The sequence below is a fragment of the Mus musculus genome, chromosome 9, assembly GCF_000001635.26.
Source record: "Mus musculus strain C57BL/6J chromosome 9, GRCm38.p6 C57BL/6J".
In the NCBI taxonomy this organism is placed as follows: Eukaryota; Metazoa; Chordata; class Mammalia; order Rodentia; family Muridae; genus Mus; species Mus musculus.
In genome coordinates, this window is record NC_000075.6 from 65,044,620 (window position 1) to 65,062,392 (window position 17,773).

Consider the following 17,773-nt stretch of genomic DNA (forward strand, 5'->3'; position numbering starts at 1 on the left):
AACCCTGTCTCGAAAAATAAAAACAAAAACAAACAAACAGAAAGAATTGTATTGATCTGAGCTTTCATTCCATTAAAATGTTTGGGCCGAGCTAGAGAGAGATGCTCAGTGGTCAAGGCACACTGGATGTTCTTCCCAGGAGTCCAGGTTCAGACCCAGAGCTCACATGGCAGCTTACAGTTGTCTGTAACCCTAGTCCCAGGGTACAGTGCCCTTTCTGGTCTTGTCAGGCACAGGACACACATGTGGTGCACAGACATACATGCAGACTCTACACTATATACATAAAATGAAAAGTTAATCTTTTTTTAAAGTTTAACATTCTTCCATTTATTTCTTTATTGTGTATATGTGTACCTCACAGTGTGTGTGGAAGTCAGAGGACAACTTCCTTGCTCTGTTCTCTTATTCTGCTGTGTAGGTAGGGCCCAGGGATTGAACTCGGGTTGTTGAGTTAGCAAGGGCTTTACCATTCCTCATTGCATGTTTTATAGCAAATTTACTTTTATTGATAACATTAATTTTAAATGTTTAGTGATATTTTCAAAACTGTTTAAAAATATTCAACAAGCTAAGCATAGTTACACACACCCTTTATGCCAGGACCCAAGAGGTATAGGCAAGTGGATCTCTGTGAGTTCAAGATCAGTCATATTTACTTAGTTTATTTACTTAGTGCATTCCAGAGTAGCCAGGGGCTGTAGTGAGACCCTGCCTCAAAAAAAGTTCAACAGATTATAATTACTTCATTAAACAGACTGAGCAGCAAAATTTCTGAAAAGCTGTTACATTGTTTTGATGTGTAATACATTATTTTTTATCTTTTGCCCTTAGCTTTTCCATTTATCATTTAAGAGAGTCCCTAATATGTTAAACCAATTGAAAGTATTTTTTTTTCTGGATGCAGCTGTCACAATGTACATTTTAATTAGAAATGTCATTTATCTTACAAATTTGTATTTATCAACCTGATAACTTAAAATATTGTTTACTTTTCTAGCAACAGCCTTTGCGGCCCAATTTAGTGGAAACTAGTTGTCCCAATATACGAATGGATCCAAAATTATGCCCTGCTGATCCAGACTGGATAGCTTTCATTCACAGCAATGATATTTGGATATCAAACCTCGTAACCAGGGAAGAGCGGAGGATCACATACGTACACAATGGTGAGGCGCAGCTCTGCAGCTGGGTTTGCTGAGACTTTGAAAAGCTGGATTTACCTTTACTTCCATTTTGAAATTAACGTAAGCTGGGTGATGTTTAAGTTCAGGTGCTTAAACCTTTAAAGGAGGACAGCGAGTGTATGGTCAGCCCCCTGAGATAGTGCCACTCCCTTCTTAGCCACTTTCTTTTTTTTTTTAGATTTATTTATTTATTCTATGTAAGTACACTGTAGCTGTCCTCAGACACTCCAGAAGAGGGTGTCAGATTTCGTTATGGATGGTTGTGAGCCACCATGTGGTTGCTGGGATTTGAACTTGGGACCTTCGGAAGAACAGTCAGTGCTCTTAACCCCTGAGCCATCTCTCCAGCCCTCTTAGCCACTTTCAAGCACCACAGTGCACCTTTGCCATGCTTGTTCTAGGAAGACTGTCAGCAGTTCCCTTAAAATCTTCTCATTAAATTAAAAAAAATTTTTTTTGATTGTTTTTTTGTATTCTGTGACAGAGTTTCTCTGTGTAGCCTGGCTGTCCTGGAACTCCCTCTGGCCATTTGGAACTGGCCTCAGAGATCTACCTGCCTCTGCCTCATGAGTGTTGGGATTAAAGGCATGGGCCACCACCACTCAGCCTTTAAATGAAAAAAAAATTTTTTTGTTTTTGTTTTTTTTCAAGACAGGGTTTCTCTGTATAGCCCTGGCTGTCCTGAAACTCACTTTGTAGACCAGGCTGACCTTGAACTCAGAAATCTGCCTGCCTCTGCCTCCCAAGTGCTGGGACTAAAGGTGGGCATCACCACTGCCCAGCAAGATTTATTTATTATTATATCTAAGTACACTATAGCTGTCTTCAGATGCATCAGAAGAGGGTGTCAGAAGATATTACAGATGGTTGTGAGCCACCATGTGGTTGCTGGGATTTGAACTCAGGACCTTCAGAAGAGCAGTCAGTGCTCTTAACCGCTGAGCTATCTCTCCGGCTAAATGAACTTTTAATTTAAAAAATTAGATTTGTTTGGAGGATATAAACAGAATAACCAGTTACACATTATTAGAAACTTCCTGAAAAACAACCTCTGTGTTTTTGAGAGCCTGTTTACCTGCTGTTGTAATAGGAAAAAGTGGAATGTAGAACCATGTGCATTATGGAAATATTTAAGTAGGCTTTGTTGAGTGACAAATGTAGTCTGAGGCAAGAGGAATACAAGTTTAATGCTGTCTTAGTTAGGGTTTTACTGCTATGAACAGACACCATAACCAAGGCAACTCTTATAAGGACATTTAGTTGAGGCTGGCTTACAAGCTTAGAGGTCCAGTCCACTATCATCAAGGCCAGAGCATGACAGCATCCAGACAGGAATGGTGCAGGAGGAGCTGAGAGTTTGTACATCTTGTTCCAAAGGCAAACAGGAAAAGACTGGCTTCCAGGAAGCTACGATGAGGATCTTAAAGCCCATGCCCACAATGACACACTTCTTCCAACAAGGTCACACCTCCTAATAGTGTCACTCACTGGGCCAAGCATATTCAGACCATCACAAATGCTGTCTCAAAAAAACAGCAGTTGGTCATATTGATGCCTTTAAGCCTAGCACCTGAGAGGAAAAAGTCTGCAGATCTCTGAGTTTGAGGTCAGCTTAGTCTACATAGTGAGTTCCTGGACAGCCAGGGATACCTAGTGAGACCTTGTCTCAAAAACAACAACAAAACCAAAAGTTCCAAATGGCAGAACATGACTGTGTCTCAAATTGATTGCTGGACTGAGTCCATGTGGAAGAAGTGATGTGTGGGAAGAAGGCCTTCCTGTAGCTTCCTACCATTTTCTCCATCCTCACTCTCTCTAACGTTGGTGGGCCACTCACTACACGTCTTATTCATGTGTTGTGTGCAGTTAGGGCTGTGATAGTGTGTCTGTAATGGACACATGCAGACATTTGTGATATTACCATTGGTCAGTCCCTAAGCAATCTAGTGTAACAACCGTGTATATTGTCTACAGTGTACGTAATCTCATTAATTGCATACGTGCAAATGCGGCTGGGGTCTGGGGAGATACTGTCGTGTTTTATGTAAAGAGACTTAGGCGTTTGCAGCTTTTGATATTTGACTAGGATCTTAAAGGAACCAACCTTTAGTGACCCTAAAGGAGAATCGTAGCAATGGTACAGACTAACTATGGCGATGCTGGCCATCAAGCAGCTAAACAAACTACTAACAGCAAAATAGAGTGAGTCAATTGTGGAATACTTAAAGTACCAAGAGAAGTGGTGATTGGGAAAAACTTCTCAGCGAAGATGAACTGAGCTGACCCAAGCCATATCTTTATGTTAGCAAAGTGGTCCAGAAAGGGGTCTGTGTGAGAAAGGCCTTGGTCTAAAGGGAGCTGTGGCCTCTGTGAGGCGCTGAAGCACTCAGCTGTCCCATCCTGACAGGTCAGTGGAGTAGTCTTCAGCAGTTGAGCCAGGTGGCTATTGGTCGTACTGGATATAGTTTTGAATACTACTGACCACAACACCAAGACCTGGCAGTGCATTGCTGCAGTCATGTGATGCAATGCTGGTGGACATCATAGAGAGCAAGAAAGTACAATATGATCAAACGTTGGAAAGGAAAGTACATTTTGCTTTTTCTTGAGTTTCCTTTAACACCCGGAAGTAAGGAAAGTTTAATAGCAGTAGAAATGTTAGGGGAGCTAGTTAACGAATCTGTTGAAAATTGAAGCCATTTTTCCTGCTGTTAACAACCACTGAACAGTACATACCACTTACTGACTGTATTTGAGGCTGGGACTGCATAGCTCTCATAAAACTGTCAGAAGTAAGGCAGGTTAAAGTCTTTGTTTGTTTGTTGAGACAGGCTCTCTCTTTCTCTTTGTAGCCCTGGTTGTCCTAGAACTCACTATGTAGAACAGAACTCTAGAGATCTGCCTGCCTCTGTGTACCAAGTGTGCTAATAGTATGCGCCACCATGCCTAGCTTTCTTTCTTTTGTAAAATCATTTTCCACGGATAATTTTGTGAAGGGTAGCAGAATTTAGAGTAAAAAAACACTGGAATTATACGGAATGTTATATTTTTTTTATTCTTTACTATACATAAAGGTGTGTGGTATATTCATTATTTCTAGTATTAGTGTAGTAGATCAGCGCACAGACAAAGAATAATACAGAGTTTAAGTGTTGGATCTACCCTGCACGAATTCTAACCTCATCATATTAGTTAGCTTACCTCTTGGTTTCTACATTTGTAACAATGTGAACCAACTGAGGTCTTACTGAGTTAGTTTTTGTGCAGTGTTTAGACTGGCACTGAAGCATAGGAAGGCTGGGAATGTCTATAGAGAAAGGGATGGAGGAAGGGGGCATGCTCAGCCTGTGTGTTAATCAGGCTGGTTAGTCAGGAGGTTGTGGTGAAAGCTGGCCTTAGAAAGTGAGTGTGATCAGTCAGGGTGAGTGTGAGCTTGCTCTGTGCTCAATATGATGGAGAAATTTAGAAGTACTGGTTCCTGACCCCAGTTACCCTCTGCTGGGAAGACAAGGTGATACTAGTTACCCAGTGAGTGAGTAACTTGTAATAGTGGCAGAAATACAAGCCAGCAGTGCCTATCCTCACATCTAAAGGAGAACAAAATGGGAAATAAAGTTGGAGGCAGAGTTTATGGTAATGAAGAACCCAAGAAACCCAGCACTGGTCTTGGCTCTTTTACTAATTGCACATTTCAGAACGCTTTGCACACACTGTTGTTATTAGCTTGGTGCTAAAACTCGTTTAGCAGTAATCCCTGACTTGGACTGACTTGAGAGTATTTATAAAGTTTGCTAGCTGTGCCTTTCCTCCAGCTGCTGCTGGATATTAGATTACAGTTTATCCGGTTGTGCTGCTGGTTATGTTACGTACGACATCATAGATGTGAACTGTATGAAGAGACTCTGAATTCCAAATACATGACTCAATTTTTGGATAAGGGAGTATTAGTTCTTATTTTACATTAATTTCATACAATATAGAATACAGATGATCAAAAGTGATAAATTAAAGCTGGGTGTACTGGCACATGACTTTAATCCCAGCATTTGGGAGGCAGAGGCAGGCAGATCTTTGAGTTCAAGGCCAGTCTGGTCTAAAAAGTGGGTTCTAGGACAACCAGGACTACCCAGAGGGGGAAAAATATAACAACAAACCCTAAACAAACTCAGATCTTACCTGTTTGCTGGGCATAGTAGTATGTGCCTATAGTCCAGCCACTCAGGAGGCTGAAGCAGGAGGATTACTTGGAATTTAAGACTAGCCTGGGCAGCATAGTAAGACCCTGTTTTTAAAAAAGAAAAGAAAATCATGACATATCACTGCACACCAAAGCAAAAGTGAGAGGACTGAGTACACCAGATGCTGAAACTGTCAGACACGGTTAGTGAACATGTAAAATAATAAAGATGTGTCGGGGGGGGGGGTATGGGGGACTTTTGGGATAGCATTGGAAATGTAAATGAAGAAAATACCTAATTAAAAAAAAAAAAAAAAGATGCGTCCTCACAGAGTTGAACACTCACTGAGCAGCCACTCTGCTTCTGGATATTTGCTCAAAAGAAATGAAAACACATGTCCATGGAAGTTACTGTACAAGAACTTTATTCACAGTAACCAATAGCAGCCCACCACATGTCTGCAGAAGAATGGATGAAAAAGATCCACAGCATCACCCAACATGGTGGTCTCCACTGTTAATCCCAGTATTCAGGAGGCGAGGCAGGCCAGTCTCTGAGATGAGCCTATCACATACAAGACCCCATCTGTTAATTACTGTTATATAGATGTGATGAAGTACCATGACCAAGTCAAGTCAACTTAGGAAGCATTTAATTAGGAGTTTGCTTACAGTTTCAGAGGGTTAGTCAATGGTCACTATGGCAGAGAGTGTGAGGGCAGGCAGGCAGACAGGCAGGCAGGCATGGAACTGGAGCAATAATAGCTGGAAGCTTACATCTGATCCACAACCATGATGAGAGAGACACTGGGCCTGGTGTGCGCTTTTGAAACCTCAAAGCTCACCCCCAGTGACACACCTCCTCAATAAGACCACACTTCCTAATCCTTCCCAAACAGTTCTGTTGACTGGGGACCAAGTCAAATATGGGGGCAACTACAATGGAAACCATTCTCATTCAAAACCACTCCACTGTCTTTAAAAAAATCGATAGCATCAACAGACTATTACTTAACAAGCAGGAGCTAAGAACCGACAAATGTCAAAACATTCATGATTTTCAAAAACAAAGCACATATAAATTATACTGTGAGCATTTTGCCAGGATACAAAATCTTACATAATAATGCTTTGTGATTTATTTGTTTAGGTATTTACCGGTGCTAAGAGTACTAGGGCGAAGTGCATGCTGAGCTCCATTGTTGACATACCACAGTGGAATGAGACAGATTTGTCCAAGGTCACATGATAGGTAAATGGTGAAGCCTAGATGTGAATTCATTGTTTGGCTCCACAGTTTACCACTACAATCAGCTACCTTTCTTTAGAAGTGAAGGAAACATTGTTCTCTGTCTCATTGCAGAAAAAGAGTTCAGGAGATAATTTTGCCTTTCATGTTTGTCCAGAGCTAGCCAACATGGAAGAGGATCCCAGATCAGCTGGTGTTGCCACCTTTGTTCTTCAAGAAGAATTTGACAGATACTCTGGCTACTGGTGGTGTCCCCAAGCGGAAAGAAGTAAGCAAATCCAAAGTAGTATGTATACAGGTCACTTTTAAGTATTAACTGGTTTGACTGGGGATTGGCTGAGTAGGCAGAGCCTAAAGCTGGAACAGGAACTTAAAATGTAATGAAAATTAAACCCTACTAGTGGCTATTTAGAAATAGGCCATATTCCCCACATGAATTCTGTAGAGACAGTTACATTCTGTCTCAGTACCTCAAGTGTTCCTTGCTGGTTTTCAGCAACAAAACAAAACAAAAAACCTGGCCTGTGTGAGGTCAAGTAGAATTATAGCAAGATCCACAAAATGAAGTGCGGTTAAACATATATGATGAGTAGCATCCTCGTGACAGATGAATGCGTGTGAATGACTGAGAGGCTTAAAGCAGTGGCCCACACAACCTAACACAACCCAGTGAGAAGTTCACTTACAATCATATGTGGCCTATTATAATGTACACATATATTTTATAGACAAAATGCAAAACACAGCTTATGAAGCAATATTTCTTAGGTATTATGTTCTTTAATACTTTCTTCTCTGCTTCATTTTTTATTTCTTAAGATTTATTTACTCTTAATTTTATGTGTGTTGGTGTTTTCCTGCATGTATGTAAGTGTACCATGTATGTGCCTGGGACCTGCAAAGGCCAGAAGAAGGGTTCAGATCCTAGGAACTGGAGTCGCAGATGGTTGTAAGCGGCTACACCGGTGCTGGAGACCCAGCTGGGGGCAGCTCGTGCTCGGCTAGGAACCATTAATAAATCTTATGACATCAACATTGGTTGGCAGCTAGCCATCTCAATATTTCTTTAGAGGACAATAAAAAATACTACCTATTTTAGTCTATGTCTTAGATTTGGACTTTTATTTTCAAATATACGCGTTTGCCCACTATTATACAGAACAATATTTTGACATAAACCATTCAATATAACTAACCTTTTGGCATTTTAAAGGAAATGTTGTGTTTTACTAAATAACTCAAAATATAAGATATATCATGTCAAAATCCTTCAAGATGTTTGCCCTGTATATGTGTATATAAGTGTGAATATATTTAAATATACCACACATTTACATTTTTTTTCCTCCCAAAAGGATAAACTTTAAGTCCTTGTAAAAGGGACTTGGAAGTCACGAGAAGATGCAAAAGAATTCAGTTGTGTTGAATGATTTATGTCAACAGTCTTGTTCTACATAATTGTGATAAAACATTTACATTTTAAAATAAAATGTCCAAATCCAGATAGGACTTTTAAATAAATTTTTTTCATGTTCCATTAAAAAAGTATTCAAACTTTTAGCTGTAAACCAATAATAAGGTCTCTGTGTGCACATTCACACAGTGAATAATTAAACAGAGTTAAAGCCTGGTGGTAGAATACCAACCTAGCATACTCAAGGACCTGATTCAATCCCTGTCACCACTGATTCACAGTGGCAGTCTAATGCACAAATTACTGCCCTTAGTAAAATACCTAGTTCTAGAAGGAATCATGAGCAAAGTAGTCTATAATAATTATTCTAAATTCTTAATATCTAAATTCTTTTTAAGCTCCTAGTGGTGGTAAAATTCTTAGAATTCTCTATGAAGAAAATGATGAATCTGAGGTGGAGATTATTCATGTTACGTCCCCCATGTTGGAAACAAGGAGGGCAGATTCCTTTCGTTATCCCAAAACAGGTACGGTCTTTATTTATTCATTTCCTCCTCTGCTGTGCTGGCTCCTGCTGTAGTCCAGGTCTCAGAGGCTTGTGGGCTATCAGGAGGGGGTTATCAGGAGTTCCAGGCCAGCCTGGGCTACACGATGAGTCCTTGTCTCAAAACCAATCCCAGATGTGCAGTCACTGAAGGATGTAGTTAGCTTGATCATCGACAGCTTTCATAAGGTTGTTTGTTCATCAGGTATAGTTTTGGAATCTTTAATTGCTTTCAGAGGTGGACATGTTCATAAAACTGGTACTTGAGGCTTCAGGAAATCAGCTGGAGGACATCTCTCCCTGTCTAAGAAGTTGGACTTTTGTCTGTTTGCTGTTTACAAACATTTTATTACAGAAACCATAGGCAGTTTCCCTTAGTTTTCACACTGACTCTTTCTAGTATTTTAGCCTTTTTTGTATTTGCTACCTATGTGAATTTGAGGTAGGTTCTACGATGTTTGCACAATAGAGCCCTGGCTGTATACAATATTACAGACTTAATAAAATCTGAAGGATTTGTAGAGTCTTGTGAAGTCTTGGAGTGATTGTGGTCCTATCCTTTATGTTTGTTTCTAAAGGCACAGCAAACCCAAAGGTCACTTTCAAGATGTCGGAGATTGTTGTTGATGCTGCAGGAGGGGTAAGTGTCAGGCATCAGCGCTCTAACTGTGACACACTCTCCCTGCTGAGGCCGTGTGCCTCATGATTTATAGTTGACCTGATAGTTTCCCCTAGGAGGAATTCTCCCTAGTAGGCCTGGGAAGCAGGATATAAAGGGACCTGAGTTAAATCCCAGAACTCACATAAAATAGCTTGCTGTTGTAGTATGTGCTTGTAATCCCAGCACTGAGGCTGTGAAGACAGACAGATCCCTGGGGCTCTCTGGACAGCCAGCTTAGCCCGCTTATTGATTTCCAGGTCAATGAAAGACAGTGTCTCAAAACAAACAAACAAACAAACAATCCTGAGGTATAAACAAATCATCTGGCCTCTGCATACATCCATCACCACACAAACACATTTCCCTCTTGCAGACAGTTTTGTTCTTTGACCCAGTTATTACTCAGTCATTGAAAGCAGTGGCTTATCTTCCGTGTTGGGTGTGCATCAGATCTGTCCACTTCAAACCTTTCAAGTACTGTGTCTAAAAAGGTGACCTAAGGAGACTAGACTAGTGAGTGTGTTCTTTTCTGTCTTCTATAACTATATTCCTTTTTCTTCCTACTAGATTATAGATGTCATAGATAAAGAACTGGTTCAACCTTTCGAGATTCTGTTTGAGGGAGTTGAATATATTGCCAGAGCCGGATGGACTCCAGAGGGAAAACAGTGCGTATGTTAAATTGTCTCTTCATTACAACTAAGTTAGATCCAGAGTTTAGAATGTCAGTGCTGTAGGCTTTGCCTTCCCATGTAAATTGGCACTGTGTTCTGTCTGCTCAGGCCTTTCCCCTGAACTCAGTGAATGCACAGATTTGTAAGCATAAACATGCCATTGTGATTATAGGAATAATTTTTTAAAGACCCTGTCTTAAAAAAAAAAAAAGAATTGATAGGTACTGAGGGGGGGGAACAGAAGGTTATTCATTTTCTGAGAGCTTGCTGTAGTCTTGATTTCTCCTCGTTCCTTTGAACAGTGCCTGGTCCATCCTACTAGACCGTTCCCAGACTCACCTGCAGATAGTTCTGATCTCCCCTGAGTTATTCATCCCAGTAGAAGATGATGCCATGGACAGACAGAGACTTATAGAGTCAGTTCCTGACTCTGTGACACCACTGATCATCTATGAAGAAACAACAGACATCTGGATAAATGTATGCATTTCTGATCTTGAACTTGGCTGTGTATTTTCTCAGGATACTCAGGCAGATGGAATTCTATAGCAAAAGGCATCCTTAAGTTTAAGGGAGCTGTGAACATTTTGAGTTGGAATGATGGTTCCAGAATGGAGTAGTTTGTGGCAGGAAGTAGATACTATTGAAATGGCAGCTCAGGAGTGCTGCAGCTATGACCCTGCACATACAGGCTAGTGAGCCCACAGCCTCAGCTCTGGCTTCTGTGCTTCTGAGAAGACCTTCAAGAGTTGTATCTAGAAACTATTTTTTAAGTTAGCAAACTATGCCAAATGTACTAGTTTTAGATTGAGTTTTACATTTTAACATAAAAATTAGATATAAAATAAAAAACATTTCTCTGTTTCTCTATTTGAAAGCAGGCTTCCCGTGATTCATTCAAAACAGATGAACATCTGTTTTCCTTCAGCTGTTAGGATATCTCTCTTTGGAAAACAAAAGTAAAGCATGCTGTCCTCCTTGCCTGGGTAGTAAGATTTGTACGGCTATAAGCTGTCTGTGCTTCAGAGAGGACAGAGAGAGGGAGGATAGATAGCCTTGGCCATGTCGTTCTTTTTGCTGTCTTCCATTTGGAAATGTTTACACCTCAGGGTGTGAAATCTTTGTCTAAAGTAAAATAAATGTAAAGGCCAGGCAGAAACCCAGCATGGTTAAGTACAGCCTATCCTCGCACTAACTGCTGATGCTTGGTCATCTATGGAGTGTGTTTATTAATGCATATAGTAAATTAAGCTGTTCATTTTGCAGATCCACGATATTTTTCATGTTTTTCCTCAAACTCATGAAGATGAAATTGAGTTTATTTTTGCCTCTGAATGCAAAACAGGTTTTCGTCATCTGTATAAAATCACATCCATTTTAAAGGAGAGCAAATATAAACGGTCCAGTGGTGGACTACCTGCCCCAAGTAAGAAGCCTTCCTTATTTATGTACTTAATGTCTTTATAGTTTATTTGTTTTGCATATATGCATCATAGAACAAGGATGTGCAGGTCAGAAGACAGCTTGTAGAAGTCAGTTCTGTCCTACACGTGTGAGTTCATGAGTGAGCTTCAAAGATGAAACTCAGGACATCAGACTTGATGTCAAGGGCCTTTACCCACTGAGCCATCTCACCAGCCACATGCCTTTTTATATTCTTCATAAGCATCAGGACTTGTTTCAGTAAACACATGTATTAACTGAAATACCAGTCTGTGCATGCAGAAAACAGCAAATTCTCAATGAATACATGTTATTAATAGTGGGTAATCTCTGAGTGATTAGAATACCTATTTTTATGACATCTTTGCCTTAATTACAATTTTTAATTTGTTTGAAATGAGCACACAAGTGCTTGCCTTGGCAGCATATATACTAAAACTGAAGGATAAAAGGGGCTCCATGTTATTTTTATATATAAATAACTTTAAAAAAAAAAAAAAAGACAGGGTCTCACTACCCAGGTCTGGCTGGCCTTCAACTCATTATGCAAACCAGGCTCGTCTCAAGCTCACAGAGACCCGCCTGCCTCTGCTGCCCAAGTGAAAGTTTGGGATTGAAAGCTTGTGCTACTACACTAGGCTTTTGCAAAATGAAACTAGTATAGGGATACTAGAGAGAGCTCAGAGGTTAAGAGCACTTGCTGTTCTTGCAGAGAGCCCAGATTCTGTTCCCAGCTCCTCCATGGCAGCTCACAGGTACCCATAACTCCAGTTCCAGGGGATCCAATGCTGCCTTCTGTCTTCCATGGACAATGACCAGGCATACATGTGATACACATACCTATTTGCAGGCGTTCATACATACACATACAATAAAAAATAAATCTTTTAAAACTATATATTTAGAAAATAAATCTTTTAAAACTACATATATACCAGTATATGTGTAGCATGTCATATATATAGTCTATGTAGTCTATGTATTTGTTTATCCAGTGTTTCTTGATGGATACCTGTGTTGCTTTATATGACACTGCTATGGCCATGTATGTTCCTCTCTTGGCTTTCCATTGTTTTGGGAATAGCTACCAGAAGGTCAATGCATGACTCATATATTCTTTTTTTATTAGATGTTTTATTCATTTACATTTCAAATGCTATCCCCTTTCTAGTTTCCTCTCTGAAAATCTCCTATACCCTCCCCCCCTCCCCTAGGGTTATACTTTTTTATATTCCTAATAGCAATATGTAAGAGCTTTTGTTTCTTTGTGGGTTTGCTTGTTAATGTTTGGGGGATATGTTTATTTATTTAATTTCTACATGTAAGGATGGTTTGCCCTGCATGCATGCCTATGCACAACATGCGTGCCTGGTGCTTGTGGAAGATGGGCGAAGGAATAGATATCCTGGAACTGGAGTTACAGATGGTTGTGAGCCACTGTGTTGTTTTTGGGAACCAAACCTGGGTCCTCCGTAAGGACAAGTGCTCTTAACTGCTGAGCTGTCTCTGCAGCCCCAGGGTTTGGTTTGTTTGGTTTGGTTTTTAAAGACAGAATTGTATTCTGTAGTTCAGGCTTCCTTCCAGTTCTGCACAACCCTGTCTTACCCTCCCTCCCCTGTGCTGACATTACAGGTATGTGCCACTCCACAGGCCAGGTTTTATTTCTTTATATTCTTGGCAGCACTTGTTAGTTTTTGTCTTCTTGCTTTTGTGTGGGTGTGTTTTATCTTTTTTGTTGTTGTGAATTTTTTAAAATAGATTTTCTCAAGACAGGGTCTGACTATGTAGATCTGGCTGTCCCAGAACTCACTCTGTAGACCAGGCTGGCCTTGAACTCACTAAGATATCCTGCTTCTGCCTCCTGGGTGCTGGGATTAAAGGTGTGTGCCATAATACCTGATTGTGGCTTTTTTTTTTCACTCTAATAAATGTTAAGTGGCATTCTCCATTTAAGTTCTTTCTTTTCATACATATGAATGCCATACTAGAAACCGAGCCTTAGACTGTGTCACTGAGTTACGTCCCTAGCACTTTTTGGGTTTAGTCTGAGAAGATGACTGAGTAACTGGCCTCACACCTGTCACCAAGCCAGCCTGAAGAGGCATCCTGTGGTTTTGATACAGGTTCCCTAATGAATGACGAGAGAAATACCTATTCAAGTCCTTGGATTCTTAGGTTTTTCTGAATGGTCTTTTAATTACTGGCATTTTGGGAGCAGTGAGCTTGAATCCAACCAAGTCAATACTATATATGACTATGTGCGTTTCTTTAGAGACAGACCAGGTCTTATAAATCCCAACAGACTTGCGGGCCTCATAACCCAACTCAGACTACTCTCCCCCGCCCTCCTTAAAAATAGATAAATAAATAAATAAATAAATAAATCCCAACAGAGCTTCTTCCCGGGAGCTTCAGCTTAGCTTAGGCCTGGACTTAAAATCGCCTTGCCAGTTCCTCTGTTGCTCAGGGGTGAGTGGGCTCACACAGGAAGGAGCAGCAAAAGGGCTAAGACAATCCTTCTGAAGCAATTCTATATCTTACAACTGTTACTGCTCAGTGAGCACCAACCTCAGGGCTAGGTCCCTGCTCCCATCAGCACCTCTTTGCAATGCTTGGCCTTATGTGTATGTATGTATATTTTTTAATTGCTTCATCACAAGTTTTTTTACTTTGTAAGTATGTTCACTTGTTTTTTTTTTTTCTTTCTCCTTCTTTCTCCCTGTTTTAGCTGTGATGTGAAACTCCTGTTGCTCATAACAATGTGTTATATACATTTCCCCATCATAAAATAGCAAGCTACACTTCTGTGTCTCAGAAAAATAAGGTTGATTTCTTAACTCACCATCCTTAGCTGTTTCCAGAGATCTCGGCAGCTAGAAGAGAGAAATGGTTTTCATTTTTCAATCTCTTCCTTAGACCTCTGAAGAGGCCCCATCCAGACAGACTCTCAGGCAGGCATATGGGGCATTTGACATTAGTGTGGCTAAAAATAGCCTATTTAATTTTTGGCAAGTGAAAAAGAATTGCATTAAAATTTTTCTTCTTGGGGCTGGAGAGATGGCTCAGCGGTTAAGAGCACCGACTGCTCTTCTGAAGGTTGTGAGTCTGAAGGTCATGAGTTCAAATCCCAGCAACCACATGATGGCTCACAACCATCCGTAATGAGATCTAATGCCCTCTTCTGGGGTGTCTGAAGACAGCTACAGTGTACTTATATATAATAAATCAATAAATCTTTAAAAAATTTTTTTTCTTCTTTGCTTTTAAAATGGTTTGTTGCATTTCCAGAACAAATGTCTTGTCAGCTTAGTTAGTCTCCATGTTGGATCAGTATCCAAAAAGGCAGGTACTGTTTTTCTGGCTTTACCATAGAGTCTCTTTGGTTGGATGTGGCGGCACACTCCTGTGATTCCAGCACTGAGGAGGCAGGGGTGGGTGCATCTCTGAGTTCCAGGACAGTTCTTGGTGTACATAGTCAATTCCAGAGCAGCCAGGTTTCACAGTAAAGCTGCCTCAAAGGATGTATTTTTCTGTTTTCAGACTTCCTGCATGAGTTTTTAATGGGGAGGGGGTATTTTTTTTAGTTACCATTCTTTTTTTTTTTTTTTTTTTTTAAGATTTATTTATTTATTATATGTAAGTACACTGTAGCTGTCTTCAGACACTCCAGAAGAGGGCATCAGATCTTGTTACAGATGGTTGTGAGCCACCATGTGGTTGCTGGGATTTGAACTCCAGACCTTCAGAAGAGCAGTCAGGTGCTCTTACCCACTGAGCCATCTCGCCAGCCCCTTAGTTACCATTCTTGAACATTTTGAAAACTTATAAGTTGGTTTTGTCGTCATTGGGTTGTTTGTTTGTTTGTCACAGGGTCTTACTGTGTAGCCCTGACTGTCCTGGAACTCACTATGAAGACCAGGCTGTCCTCAAACTTGCAGAGATTCACGACCCCTTGCCTCTCAAGTCCTAGGACTAAAAGTGTGCGCCACCATGACTAGCAGGATATTTTTAGCTGTAATTTTTATCTATTTGAAATAACTTTTAGTACAATATGACCAACAATTGTCTTTATCTAGTTCCAAAACATTTTCATTACCTCAAACCTAGCATTGATGATTTTGTTTTTGTTTTATTGCTCCTTTTTGGAAAAGACAGTTTAGAAAACTTTTCTACATTGTTTCATTTGCTTATGATCTGGAATAAAGTACTGAATTTTGATTGTATTCATTTTCAGGTGATTTCAAGTGTCCTATCAAAGAAGAAATAACAATTACCAGTGGTGAATGGGAAGTACTTGGCCGGCATGGATCTAATGTATGTCTTTTATTCTACTAATATGCTTAGTCAGCCTCTGCTCTGCATATACAGTGCAGAAAGATGAATAATGCAGTGTGTGTGTGTGTGTGTGTGTGTGTGTGTGTGTGTGTGTGTGTGTGTGTAGGACCCAGTAGTGTTTTACAGTAGCAAGTTAGGGCCTAAGGGAATACAAGCTGTTACCAGGAAAGAACATTAGTTTAATCAGAGTGTAGAGGCTCACACCTTTCCTTATAGCACTTGGGAGGCAGAGGCAGGTGAATCTCTGTCTGCGTAGCAAGCTTCAGGATACCCAGGGCTACGACTGTGTCTTTAAAAAGATTTATTTTAGGGCTGGTGAGATGGCTCAGTGGGTAAGAGCACCCGACTGAGTTCAAATCCCAGCAACCACATGGTGGCTCACAACTATCCGTAACAAGATCTGACTCCCTCTTCTGGTGTGTCTGAAGACAGCTACAGTGTACTTACATATAATAATAAATAAATCTTTAAAAAAACAAAAAAAAAGATTTATTTTAAATTATAAAGCTCACCTATTTTATGGGTACAAGATACATTCTAGTTACTGAAGACTGCCATTTTCCATTATTTACAAGTACGTGTGTGTGTGTGTGTGTGTGTGTGTGTGTGTGTATTCCGCCTGGGTATATATCTGCACCACATGCACACCTGGTGCCTATGGAGGCCAGAAGAGTGTGTCAGATCCCTCAGACTGGAGTTACAGACAGTTCTTAGCTCCATGCACCTGCTGAGAATAGAACCAGAGTCCTGTGGGAGAGCAGCCAGTGCTTTTAAGCACTGACCATCATGCCAGCCCAGATCACCATTATTAGATATATTATTGCCAGTTAGTAAGGAAACAATTTGTGTGTTAAGAGTTTAACAAAGTGGGCTGGTGAGATGGCTCAGTGGGTAAGAGCACCCGACTGCTCTTCCAAAGGTCCGGAGTTCAAATCCCAGCAACCACATGGTGGCTCACAACCATCTGTAACAAGATCTGATGCCTTCTTCTGGTGTGTCTGAAGACAGCTACAGTGTACTTACATATAATAAATAAATAAATCTTTAAAAAAAAAAAAAAAAAAAAGAGTTTAACAAAGTTGTGAGTTCACAAATTACCTAAACATTATTTTTTAGACATGATAGACTGTTCATGTTTTTAATTGTAAATTATATTTAGCATTCCGGAGGTAGAAATGTCCTTTTATTTACCTGTTCTCACAGATTTAACCTTTTTAGTGTAGTCTAACAGGGAAAAGTTGTGCTCTGAGCACGTGGCTTTCAGTAACAATTCAATGAGAGCGTTTGTGCATTTCTAGGTCAACACTAGGGATTAGACTCAGCCTGAAGATGCTGGGCAGATGCTCTAGATTTAAGCTATATCCCAGCTATTCTTGTGTTCTTATTTTGGGACTGGGTCTTTCTTGCTAAGTTTCCAGGTTGGGCTTGAACTTCACTCTGTAGAGCAGACAGGCCATGAATCTCATTGTGGAATTCTAGGTTCTAATAACAAAAATTATACTGAGTTAAATTTCCTGAGCCATCAAGATGTCTCTGTATGTGAAGGCACTTGCTGCTGAGTCTTACAGCCAAGCTGCATTCCTGGAGCATACATGGTAGGAGGACAGGTGTGACTCCCTCATTTTGTCCTCTATTTGTCACATGCATGCTGTACCACACTTGTGTGTGCATGTGCACGCACGCACACACACACACACCAATTTATTTAATTGCAGGAATTGTAGCAGTTGGGGTTAAGAGCTACTAGATGATTCTGACATAAATCCCAAAATTGAATGAGCAGAGGATTATTTGGACAACCTAAATGACTCCCTGTTCACCCTGTGTGCATCCATCTCCACGTCATTCTAGTTTTTGTGGTGTGTTTGTTCCTCTCAAATTCTTCCCTATTTCCCTGTATGTGTGCTTTGTTTCTTGTCTCTTTGTTGCCTTTTCCCTCCTCAGCTTTTACAAGTCCCTCTGTTCTGCTCAGACTTCTCACGGCAACAGATGTAAAGCTCTCAGGCTTCAGCCTGTGTGACTCTTGGAGTTAAAGTGATACTCAGAGTGTGGTTCCAGACCAAGAATGGAGCATGACAGTCATGAGGGA

General features: G+C 40.4%; 1 protein-coding gene across 4 annotated transcripts in view; it reads left to right on the forward strand.

Moving 5' to 3' along the window:
• Dpp8 (dipeptidylpeptidase 8) overlaps positions 1-17,773 on the forward strand; it is a 52,098-nt gene that overhangs the window by 12,214 nt on the left and 22,111 nt on the right. For 3 of the 4 annotated variants that reach the window (XR_003948041.1, XM_006511517.4, NM_028906.2), the window contains 8 exons: positions 1,001-1,169; positions 6,771-6,881; positions 8,426-8,554; positions 9,150-9,211; positions 9,800-9,900; positions 10,209-10,386; positions 11,173-11,332; positions 15,584-15,663. Coding sequence is in view for 3 of the 4 variants with exons in the window: in XM_006511517.4 (XP_006511580.1) it covers positions 1,001-1,169; positions 6,771-6,881; positions 8,426-8,554; positions 9,150-9,211; positions 9,800-9,900; positions 10,209-10,386; positions 11,173-11,332; positions 15,584-15,663 (990 nt within the window). In the remaining variant the exon portion in view is untranslated. Of the gene's footprint in view, positions 1-1,000; positions 1,170-6,770; positions 6,882-8,425; positions 8,555-9,149; positions 9,212-9,799; positions 9,905-10,208; positions 10,387-11,172; positions 11,333-15,583; positions 15,664-17,773 lie in introns of those variants that run through there. The other variant, XM_030244687.1, reaches the window with a different exon arrangement.